Source organism: Diabrotica virgifera, chromosome 9 (assembly GCF_917563875.1).
Source record: "Diabrotica virgifera virgifera chromosome 9, PGI_DIABVI_V3a".
Classification (NCBI taxonomy): Eukaryota; Metazoa; Arthropoda; class Insecta; order Coleoptera; family Chrysomelidae; genus Diabrotica; species Diabrotica virgifera.
The window spans coordinates 159255857-159269242 of NC_065451.1; the positions used below are offsets into that span (position 1 = coordinate 159255857).

The 13386-nt window shown below is 30.1% G+C and overlaps 1 protein-coding gene across 1 annotated transcript in view; it reads right to left on the reverse strand.

The window, feature by feature from the left end:
- The window catches only part of LOC126892658 (nose resistant to fluoxetine protein 6-like), a 149692-nt gene that overhangs the window by 15164 nt on the left and 121142 nt on the right, over positions 1-13386 (reverse strand). The window contains exon 9 of the mRNA XM_050662300.1: positions 7670-7868. Coding sequence (XP_050518257.1) covers positions 7670-7868 — 199 coding nt within the window. The remainder of the gene's footprint in view (positions 1-7669; positions 7869-13386) is intronic.

A 13386-nucleotide genomic window follows, 5' to 3' on the forward strand; every position in this document is an offset into this window, starting at 1 on the left:
CTGCCGTCAAACGGTCTTGCACCATAATGCGGTTAACAGCTATGACATCATTCGGATGCGTTTGTCGGCATTTTCTTCGGCTGCCGTTCGCTTTCATTTGCAGTTCAGCATAAAATACACGTGGTGAGTTAATGCACGAGTTGACGATTTTTTTATCTTATTTTATTACAGTGCCGGTCTCAGTATGTAGTTATTTACTAGCGTTATACTTGTACCTAATTGTTAATTATTGTTTGAATAATCAGTTTGAATTTGGAAAACTTGAATGACTTAGGTAAGTGTTATTATTAGGCGTCCGTTCTTTTTCTAAATATTGGTACTTTCAGTTAGGTTAAGTATTGGTATGTCAATGATGTTAAAAGTTACTGATACATTTTCCTCATTAGCCGATGCAAAAAAGGCGTTTCGGAACTTGGAGAAAGTACATTTACTACGTTTTGGAAACGAGATGCACGTACTATTGCAAGCAGTAAAATTAAGAGGTCGATAGAAAGCTCTTTAATCTATTATCAACTTGTTTATGCATGCAATCATGGTGGAAGGAAGTTCAAGAGCGGTGGGAAAAAAATTCGGCAGTCTTAGACATTCAAAGAAGATTGACCAGTACATGTACGATTCAAGGCATTGTTGTCGTATAACCAAAAATAGTCCTTTGGAAGAGTTTATAAACAGATTGTTTACAATTATTTCAAGTTTAGAGACAGAGAGGGATCATAAGGCAGTTTATGGTATTTTAAAGAACCCCGTCGATATGTTTCTGGAAGATTCTGATGAAAAATATTTTACATTGCTCACACGTGAAGCCTCGAAGCATGTTTTAAGAGAAACTCGTAATTCTAAACAAATCAGAGATATAGTCCATTCTTTCACGGTTTTTGCTCTAAATTTTAAAGAACCGCTTGGATTGACATGAAATTTGGCATACGCATAGCTTACATGTCAAAGAAAAAAAGTGATATTGTGCCGATGTGTGCTTTTGCCCTGGGGGTGACTTTCACTCCCTCTTGAGGGTGAAAAAATATATGTCCAAAATAAATCCGGAAATGGGTAAACTGACTAATTTTAAGTAACTTTTGTTCTATAGAGCTTTTTCGCCAAGTCAACACTTTTCGAGTTATTTGCGAGTGAATATGTTCATTTTTCAACAAAATAACCACATTTTTAAACGGTTTTTCGCAAATAACTCAAAAAGTAAGTATTTTGTCAAAAAAAAAAACGTTCTTAGCAAAAACATGGCCTATAAAAAAGTAAAAAAAAATGGTGTACACGTTAGGTCTCTGAATCTCGTATAACCAGAGTTATAGCCAATGAAAAATAGATTCATATTCATCAAATTTCAAATAGAATATTTCGACGTGAAATATCCAAAAAATTAAGCACTTTTTGGGAAAAACCCATTATAACTTTTTTAAAGTGTTTAAAAAAAGCTTTATTTCTGTTTTTACAAAAAGTTTCTAGCATTAAATTTAAGCAAGTAAAGCTCAAAATAAAATTGGTCCCTTTTGTTTTTGCAAAAAAAAATCGGGAAGGCCACCCTCTAATTAGCAACTTAAATGAAATTAATCATTAGCGCTCCACAAATTATTTTACTTATGTTGTGTTTATATGATCTGTAAGTTTCATCGATTTAAAGCGCTTATTTTTGAAAAAATTTGGTTTCAAAATAAAATTTTTAAAAATTTAAATTTTGAAAAATATGCTTTTTTTCAAAATAACTTAAAAATTGTTAGAGATACCAAAAATCTCGAAAAACAAAAAAAGTTAAATTTCCTTTTTTGAATATCATGTATTTTTTTGTTTTTCTGTTAGACAAAAATTGATTCAGATTTGGTGTTTCAAAATTTGCATACATTCCTGATCAGTGACTCGTTCAACCCCTTTTAACTACAGCCCTTTCAATAATAAGGACTTTGAACCGATGAAACTTACAGATCATATAAACAATATATACACGAGTCAAGAAAATTGTGAAGTCGTAACGATTAAGTTCATTTAAGATACTAATTAGGGGGTGATTTTCTCGATTTTTTTACCAAAACCAAAAGGGACTAACTTTATTTTGAGCGTAACTTGTTTAATTTTGATGCTAGAATTTTTTTTTATAAAACAAAAATAAATGAAGTTTTTTTTAAACACTTTAAATAAGTTTTAATAAGTTTTCCCCGAAATGTGCTTCATTTTTGGTTATTTCACGTTAAAGTATTCCATTTGGAATTTGACGAATATGAACCTATTTTTCATTATCTATAACTATGCTTCTACTAGGTGTAGAGACGTGATATATACACCATTTTTTTAAATTTTTTACAGGCTATATTTTTGCTAAGAATGTTTTTTCGACAAAATACTTACTATTTGAGTTATTTGCGAAAAACCGTCTAAAAGCCTGGTTATTTTGTTAAAAAAATGAACATATTTACTGCCAAATAACTCGAAAAGTATTGACTTAGTGAAAAAACTCTATAGAACAAAAGTTACTTAAAATTAGCCAGTTTATCCATTTCCTGACTTTCTTTGGACGAATATTTTTTCACACACAAGAGGGGGTGAAAACCACCCCCAGGGCAAAAGCACATATCGGCACAATATCACTTTTTTTCTTTGACTTGTTAGCTATGTGTCTGCCAAATTTCATGTCAATCCAAGCGCTTCTTTAAAATTTAGAGGTTTTGCAATATTTTACCGTTAAAGAACGGACTAGATAAAATGATCGTAAATAATAAATGGACAATAGACTATTATAAAAATACCTAACAAACATTAACGTCTTTGATTGAAGAAAATGAATCGACAGAATATGAGTGAACAAGTAGATCTAATGAAAATGTGTCAATATCATTGACCACACAAGGGTATCAACCACCAAGTTCCTATGTACCAAAAAGAAAAAAATGTCTTTTTTTATGCAATGAACTAGCAGATTTAACTGCACAACGTACGGGCATGTTATTTGAGCAAATGTTTAATCTATTAAAAAATCTCAAAACACTGTGGGCCAATGATACAGTTGTTCTACTTACACCTAAACTATATAATATGTTACAGACGAAAATGACACGTAAATTATTATTGACAGTAATGATGAAGTTATATTTGAAAATCACATGCAAGTTATTATTAAAAGTAATGATGAAGTTGTATTTGAAAGTGAAAATAAGCTGTGTGGTGAGGTGGTTCGTCAAGAGATAAGTAGGGTAGATAACGTGGAAGGGAATATACAAGAGTCAAGTCCAGAAAATAAACTTCCTATTACTCACCAAACTCTTAAAGTGAACGATGTTGCTTTGTCGACAATAATTAAAATGCCAGTGACAGTAAAGGAACGAGGACGCCCAAAAGGACAAGGCCTGACAGCAATAGGACTACCAAAGAAAAAGAAAAGGAACCCGAAAACATTTCCAAATAAATCCAGGGTTCTATTCCAAAGAAAGGATTAAATTTCTATAATTAATTTTTTTTCTTACTTTACAACAGGTTTTACAATAAATAAAGACTAATTTAATTATGTATTTATCATAACCCATAATTAAAATACGTTTTAATACTTCACTTTATTTTCTTTTTCGTTTGTAAGAAAATCTTCTAATATTAATAAATGCTTTATCAGAAAGTGATAATAAGACGGCCAGCCTCCAAGCGAACGGCAGCCGAAGAAAATGCCGTCAAACGCATCATAAGAATGACGTCACAGCTGTTAACGGCATTATAGTGCACGACCGTTTGACAGCAGTTTAAGTACAGCGTTGATTTAACACATACTGTTTGATTCAAGAAAACCAGTTGTTTACAAAAAACAATACACTTTTGTGGCTTGGTTCCCTTCTGCAAAACAACTTAGTGAATTAAAAGTTAACAAACATTTATTTTCCATTATTGAGTTACATAATCAGGCGTATAATCTAAAAAATGTTAATATGAATTTACTGGAATTTAACAATTTGTTCAATTTCAAAATCTGGAAGTCCCGTGAATTCAAGAAAACAGTTGTTTTAAAAAAATCCACTTTCGTGGCTTAGTTCCCTTCTGCAAAACAACTTAAGTGAATTAAAAGTTAACAAACATTTATTTTCCATTATTGAGTTACATAATCAGGCGTATAATCTAAAAAATGTTAATATGAATTTACGGGAATTTAACAATTTGTTCGATTTCAAAATCTGGAAGTCCCGTGAATTCAAGAAAACAGTTGTTTTAAAAAAATCCACTTTCGTGGCTTAGTTCCCTTCTGCAAAACAACTTAAGTGAATTCAAAGTTAACAAACATTTATTTTCCATTATTGAGTTACATAATCAGGCGTATAATCTAAAAAATGTTAATATGAATTTACTGGAATTTAACAATTTGTTCAATTTCAAAATCTGGAAGTCCCGTGAATTCAAGAAAACAGTTGTTTTAAAAAAATCCACTTTCGTGGCTTAGTTCCCTTCTGCAAAACAACTTAAGTGAATTCAAAGTTAACAAACATTTATTTTCCATTATTGAGTTACGTAATCAGGCGTATAATCTAAAAAATGTTAATATGAAATTACTGGGATTTAATAATTTGTTCTGGAAGTCCCGTGAATTCAAGAAAACAGTTGTTTTAAAAGAAAATCCACTTGGTTCCCTTCTGCAAAATAACTTAAGTGAATTTGAATAAATGAACCAATCCACATGGATCTGTTCTGCAGAACGCTGTTATGCTGCAACGATAATGTTGGTTGGTTCTTTCGCTCATAGAGGGCGGTATATGGCGTATAGGGCTTGGTTATTTTCTGTACAAGTATCTACGGGGCATTTTACAACCTATAAAACCGTTAACAGGAAAAACACATATTTGTGGTTTGGTTCTTTTCTGCAGAATCCCGTCCATTTATCCATAGGCAAATGAAAGCATTATTTACATAATTCTTTACATACTTACATACATACATGATACATGTATATCTTTAGTTACAAATAGGATAGAAATTAAACAAAAAAATGCTGTATTTGCCATAAAATGAAGATTTTTAAGCATTAAAAAATCTTCAATTTTCTTCTGCTGAAGCAATCCTACCTGTTTACGAGCGGCTGGGTTACGTGTTTTTTAACCATGTCTGGCAAAGTATTTCAGAATGTATTAAAAAAATATGAAATTTTGACTTGCCATCATACATTCAACATGTAAACAAGTCACATCCACATCTCAGATGTTACCTGGGACAGATTAGCTAAATATTTTAAACATCCATACTTTATGTAGCTTTTTAAACCAATGTTTCCTTGACGGACTTCATTTACTGGGCTTTGACCCTAATATTTTTGTTAAATACTATGATACCCTATTTGTTGAGTTATTTTAATGTAATTCTTTAACTAATGGAACAAATGAAATTTTACAAATTGAACATGAAAGAAGAGTAATTAAGCTATCTTATGGTTATAATAGAAAGAAATAAAATGTATGGGCATAAGTACGCTGTGAGCGGAAAGTGAGCCTTACATGAATTTTGTTTAAAAATGATTTAAAAATGTGTAACTAATACAATTTTTCTTATAAAACTCTTAATTTTGCACACCTTACCTTTCAATTATCATACTAAATGATGTTTCATTCAAAAAAAACCTCAAAAAATTAATTCAAATGATAGGACGTCTCAGAAAATGTAATTTTTGAACTATTCGTAGTGTTCTGGAATTACCACCACTTTAAGACGGTATTACTCAAGTTTGAACAGATCTATTACAGTTTTATAAGTGCTTTTTTAAATCAGGATGTAATCTTTAAAATGCACTAAATTATTTTACTTTGGAAATGAAATAAACTTTTTCTTTTTAAGAAAATTAAGAAAGATGACAAAAATGTAATACAAAAACCAAAAATTACCAGCTAAAAAAATGTTTACACAAAGTGATCAAAACTTTTTTCTCTAAAACTTACCTAAAATACATTTAATAATAAGCTTCAACAATAATAAATGTTCAGCAAAAAAATTTTTTTAGCTCATACAGTATGTCTGCGTAACTTGGCACCTATTGATAACTTTTTTATTATCAGTTTTACGAAAAAAAGTTATTCTTTATAAAATACTCTGCATCGTATTTAATCTAAGATGCAATCATCAAATATCAAATTAAATTAATGTTATACGAGGTATGTCAAAAAATATGAATTTCACTCAAGAGTAAAGTACTTTTACATTTCACAATATCGAAAATTGTTATTAAGAAAAGTTGTTTGGAATTAAAAAATTTGTTTTAGTGTTCAATTACATCTCTCTAATTAAAATATTGTGAATAATAAAGGCACTTTACTCTTAAGAAAAATTCAAATTTTTTATATACCTTGTATAAAATTAAAAAAGTTTAATATAATCTGATGGTTGTATCTTAGATTTTACACCAGGGAGAGCATTTTATGAAAAATAACTTTTTTTCGTAAAAGTGATAATAAAATAGTTATCATAATTATTGTAATAAAATGATGATGAGTATCCGTAATTTGAGAAAAAATTGAATTTTTTTCGATTAAAATGATGTAATTGTATATTTAGACATAATTTCTAATTTCAAACAACTTTTCATAATAGCATTTTTTGATATTCCGGGATTTTTTTTATTAATGGCTTTGACATAGCCAATTAGCCAGACTATTTGTTTTTTTTTTGTATGGTATTACAATAAATTTTTTAAGTTAATATCTAAGCCTACTTATTATCTAAATTTACAGGGTGTTATAATATATTAATGGATACATTTTTCAATTTTGTGTGATATTTTTACAATTTTTAATTTTATTATCTAAGCCTATTTAAAATTTAAATTTACAGGACGTTACATATTCGTAAAGCCATTGTAACGCCTGCTTATTTTTTGGAAAAAGAATTTCGTTTAAATTGACAGGTAAAGGACAATTTAGATCAATTAACTTTTCATAAATTACTTTAATATTTTGTCTGTACTGTCCACACTCCAATATGAGGTGCTGTAGATCTCCCATTCCACCACAGGCGCAATATGGGTTATCACTGTTTATTCCGGGATATAAAGGTACTTTACTCTTTAACGAAATTCATATTTTTGACATAACTCGATGAAATTGATAAAATTGGATATCTGATGGTTGCGTTTTAGATTTTTGACTATCCAGAGCATTTTATTGAGAATAACTTTTTTTCGTAAAATTGATAATAAAAAAAGTTTTCCATATGGTTTCTAGCTAGGCAGACACACTGTATAAGAGCTTCTGAATAAGAATTTTCAAATTAGAATGCCATATTCGGATTCAGCATAATTAAAAACAAAATAGAAACATATTTGATCAAAGTAAAATGATGAACTTAACGATATTTTTAAAATTATTTAAACAAAACAATTGTTATTGTTTAAACAATTAATAAACAATTAGCGGCCAAATCTGCGAGTAGAACTTTTTACTTTAGCATGTATATAAACTAACAAAAAAAGTTTTAGAAAAATATAAGCTTGTTTGAATTTTTCCGAAACAATGAATATTTTCGTTCTAATTGCACTCCCCTATTTCTCAAATTTCTCAAATTGTAATTTTAAAATAATAATTGACCTGTTTGGCATTTCCTTGAAATCTAATAACTACTGCCAAATATCGAGGTGGCCTCTTTTCTTTGGCTCACCCTGAATAAGTTGTTTAGGAAACTGAATGTACCTATACAGTAAATTTTCACTTACCACCAATACCGTGCAAGCATCCATATGCTCCAAATCCTATTGCTAAAACAAATATAGGTCTGCCAATCACGGCGATGAAAGAAGCCATAAATGGATCATACTCAGGTTTGAGTACTAATATATACCAACCTGGAATTATTATAATAGATAGCGCCGGAACATAAGAGAATAGATAAAACAGTATTTTCCACATTGTTCTCTAAAATAAAACAATAAGTTTTACTCAACTCTTATAGTCGAGGAAATGAAACTGGAAAAATGGTAAAACCTCGCAATTTTTTCGTCCAGCATTGATTTGTACAAAAATTTGGAATTAGGCTCATTTCACCATCTAGTTCATTCTCTATATTGAGCCGTTGTACGCCTTTGGTTTTTAAGGGTGAAAACCACCCCTAATTGTAAAAACTTATAAAATAACATTTTAAACTTTAATATTGTCAACATTTGCTTCTTATTAGTTACATAATGATTGTTTCGTGCTTTAAGATATAATATCACAATATCTCAACCCTTAAAACCACCCTTGTTGGAGCTATATATGAAAAGTTTACTTATCCCAAAAGAATAATTTCGGCTTGAATCAATTTACATAAAAATTTGGGGTTAGGATCATCTTACCCTGTACTTCATATTCTATATCATGCTCAAGGGCGTTGATTATTTTTAGGGGTGTAAACTACCCTTATTTTCAAAAATTATATAAAAACATTGTAAACTTTAATATAGGTAAAATTTGGTTTTGACTGGTTAAATAATGATTGTTTTATGTTTTAAGATATAATATCATAATATTTCATGCCTTAAAAACCACCCTTAATAACATTGCAATTTTTATAAGTAGACAATTTAATAGATCTATACAGAAAAAAAAAGTAGAATTAAAGAATTAAAAAACAATTATTTACACAAAAATACGAATTTACAAATATATAAAAATACACATACAAATAGTTTTTTAGTCATCCAGTATACGAACCGGCTCTGTGGTATTATATAGGTACATTGAAATTGCTCTATAAGGGGACTATTCGAATTTTTCGAAAAAAAAAATTAGTTTTATAAACATAGCCCCTTCATTTTTGGAGATAAAAAGTTTTTTCAATAAGAATTTTGTAGGATTTTTGAAGAGTAATAACACTGTGTAAATTAAATTCCGTAAGATGCCTTAATTTTAAATTGAGGTGGGTTTAAAGGGCTCGAATAAGGGGGTGTTTGCTCGTAAATAGATGTTTTAAACAACTATATATCGCTAACTGTTCACTGTAATGAAAATATATGTATAAGAAAATTTTAGCTATTAAAAAAGCTATAATTTAGGAATCTACCATTTTTTTCGTATCTCCAGTATTTTCGGAGATATTTTGAAGAAAATGATAAAAAATGCAAAATTGCAAAAAATCAATTTTTCTTTAAACTCCAATTTTTTTAAAATTAGGCCTTTTTGAATAGGTCAAATTCTTGTGTGTATTTATAATGTAAATATAAAAGGAATTACAGAAATTCGAAGACCAATTTTGAGTTACAAGGGTAGTTAGGGGGTTGTTTTCTTTGTTTTTTTTTCGTAGAGAAAAACAGGTACCGACTTTTTTTATCATAAGTTGCTCAATTTTTATGCTAGAAACTTTTTATTATTTTTTTTTGAAAGATCTTATTATATGCTTGAAAAAATATCAGGTAAGTTTTCCTGGAGAAATGCAAAGTTTTCCCGTTATTTGGCTTTGATTATTTAAAATTATGCATTTGACGAAAAAAGCTAACCTTTAACATGCCGTATCTCGGTTTGTATTGGTCGTAAAAATATTATAGAAAAACAGTTTCCTTTGTGCTACTAAAAGATACAATTTTTCTATCTACAGTTTTGTTGATTAAATGCATATTTTTCGAGTTATCCTCAAGAAACCCTATAAAATAGTCGATTTTTCCGTCGAAAAACTGTTAGTTTCAACCACGAATAACTCGAAAAATATTAGTTTTACGAAGAAAATGTAAAAAACATTTTTTTCTTAAAATTACTTTTTACATCGATTTACATGGTTAAAATGTAATAAAAAATTCCCACCCCCGAGATGGGGTGGCAACTACCCCCAAAGTTTTAGCGTATAGCGGCATGATATAGAAAACGATCCTTGGACTATTTCCTACCTTCTATGAAAATGTCAAGTACAGTTCACCAAATATAGCTGAAAGTGTGAAATTCCCATTGCCTGCGCTAACAGTGAAGTGAGAACGCACATACAAACGGTCTGGACCGTCAGTGCGAGTGCGAGGTCCGTCGTTTGACGAATACGCATCATGATCGTCACGCGTTTTCACACTTTCAGCTATATTTGGTGAACTGTAAATCCATGCTGGACGAAAAAATTGCGAGCCAAAATGCTTCATTTCCTCGACTATTATAATTAGTTTACAATTTACAATTAGGCGATAGGGACGAGATAGGATAGGGTAAAATATTACGTTAGACGCATATGAGACGCTTGAAAAAGTGGAGAGTTTTAAATATCTTGAAGCAACAATCACTGCAGATAACGATATCACGTGAAAAATTCAGGCAGGCAAACGGCCTGCCACAATACTATTAAATCTAAGAGCCTAGCACGAGCACCAAAAATAAGAATATATAGGGTGAGGCAGATAAAGGGCCTATTAGAAATATCTCGAGAACTAAAGGTAAGAGAATAATGAAAATTTGAATACAGGGGTTTTGAGGTATGAACTATTTAATGAAAATATTTTGGTCTCTTTGCTACTTCCGGTTATACCGGAAGTTGATTGTAACTTCGATTTTTTAAATGGGACACCCTGTAAATTTTTACCTTTTTGGATTCTGCTCGATGTCTTGTTTCTGAAAATGTGAGGTTCTGTAATATTATACAGGGTAGTTTAAAAGATAATTACGGTTTTTTATAAATTTAGTAGCAAACTTCACACCCTGTAGAATTGTACCGATTTGATAACAGAAACTCCATTTATGTTCAGGTGATTTTTAATATAGTCTATTACTAATAAAATTTATTAATGTAGCGAAATGTTTAATTTTAGTATACAGGGTTGGTCGAAACTCGGAATGAGTATTATCTGAGTTTTCTTAAATGGAACACCCTGTATTTTAGTATTGTAATGAAATGATATTTTATAGTACTTTTTTATTTCTTAAGCTTTCCCTATACCTAACTGCTTTACTTTGTGAGTAATTGGTGATTCAATCCAAACATTAATTGCAACACACAATATGTGAAATTATTCGTAGTTCTTTAAGCCAAACATTAACTGCAACAAAAATTACGTGAAATTTTATTAGGTTTGCCATGAAAATATTGAATCATAAATAATTTTTTGAAAATAAACACATGTTAATCTAGAATGACCCTTAATTTATTATTATTGGATGAGATACCAAAATGCCTACGTGGTTAAGATTGTTGGTGCATAAAATATTAATAAATACAAACCATATTTTATCTAGATGGCTATGGCTTTGACACTAAACTTGATTAAACATTAGACATTATATTATTTTTATAGTTCCAGTTGCTTTGTTACCATTACTAATATACATTTTTGTAATGGGGAACTGATTAGTACAGTTTTTGGTCTAGGAGAGTATAACAAAAATGTACTACTACCAATAAGAATTTATCAACTGCAACTCCCTGATAGACGACAGCCAAAAAGAGAGACTTTTCAAAGTTGACTAGAACAGTTTCGACGTACTTAGACACTAGACACTTAGATTACGAGAACGTTCATACTAATATGCAGATTCTCAGTGACACTAATATTTAATTCATTTTAATTATTAATAATAGTTTTTGTTCGATCAGATTTCTCGTAATCTACATGTCCAGTTTGTTGAAACCGTTCTAGTAAATTTTGAAAAGTTTCTCTTTTTGGTTGCCATTTATCATGGAATTGCTGATGATAAATTCTTTTTGCTGGCAGCATATTTTTATTTGTTATACTATCCTAGAACAAAAAACATCTGAATTAGTTCCTCATTAGAAAAATTCATTAATGGTAGCAAAGCAACTGGAACTTCAAAGATAGTAGAATGCTTAAGCAAAGCAAATGTTTAATCATATTTAGTGTCAAAGTCATAGCCAACTAGATAGAATATTGTATGTTTTTGTTAATATTACACACCAACAGTCTTAACTACGTAGGTATTTTGATATATCAACCAGTATTAATAAATTAAGGGTTAGTCGAGATTAACATGTGTTTATTTTTGAAAAATTATTTATGATTTAATATTTTGACGGCAAACCTAATAAAATTTCACGTAATTTTTGTTGTAATTAATGTTTGGCTTAAAGAACTACGAGTAACTTACAAAGTAAAGCAGTTAGGTATAGGGAATGTTTAAGAAATAAAAAGTACTATAAAATATAATTTTATTTAAATACTAAAATACAGGGTGTTCCATTTAAGAAAACTCAGAAAAAACTCATTCCGAGTTTCGACCAACCTTGTATACTAAAATTAAACATTTCGCTATATTAATAATTTTTGAAAATAATAGACTATATTAAAAATCACTTGAACATAAAAGGAGTTTTTGATATCACATCAGTACAATTCTACAGGGTGTGAAGTTTGCTACAAAATTTATAAAAAACCGTAATTATCTTTTAAACTACCCTGTATAATATTACAAAATTTCATATTTTAAGAAAGAAGACATCGAGCAGAATCCAAAAATGTAAAAATATACAGGGTGTCCCATTTAAAAAAACGAAGTTACAATCAACTTCCGGTATAACCGGAAGTAGCAAAGAGACCAAAATATTTTCATTAAATAGTTCATACCTCAAAACCCCTGTATTCCAATTTTCATCATTCTCTTACCTTTAGTTCTCCAGTTATTTCTAATAGGCCCTTTATCTGCCTCACCCTGTATAAAACAGTGATTAGACCGGTGCTCATGTATGGGTGTGAGACGTGGACCCTGACCAAAACAATTGAAAGAAACCTTAGATGTTTTGCGAGAAAAATCCTCAGAAGAATATTTGAACCTTATCACCAGTGCCGGATTTACCACTAGGCCGACTAGGCCGCGGCCTAGGGCCGCAACGAAAGGGGGCCGCAGCGTTATGTAAAAAAACCTTTTTGGTAAAAAAATTTTTACTCATTGTATTGAAATCAGTAAACAATTTTTCAAATAAGAGAATGGCTATTCTACTAAACACGTGGTACCAGATTAAACCATGTTTTTATAGCAAAAGCAAAGCATTGCAAAAACTGCTACAGATTTGAATGTGACTTGCAACATACAAATCTCTAGGACGCATTAAGTACAAGGAGTACGCATTAAGTCTGAGAGACAACTTTGATTCCCATGAAAAAAGAGGAAAAGAGTTGTCTAAAAATGAAACCTATATTCTTGAAATAAAAAGACGCCCGAACAGAAAAGCTCTCCTTGGCTAAGACAAAGAAGATGAATCCACTGAACCCCACTTTAATGGCAAAGAAGACTTAAAGATTAATACATTCAATGTTGTAATTGACACGCTTTATTCAGAATTGAATGAAAGGTCCGAAGTTTATTTCAGTCTTAATGAAAAATTTGGATTTTTAAATAACGTCAATTTTCAATGAAGAAATCAGGGTAAAAGTTTCTATTTTGACTAAAAAGTATCGAATCGATATAGATGATGACTTTGGAAAAGGGTGTGTACAGTTCAAAGGCTTTGTTGAAGGTATATTTGATGAAGAAA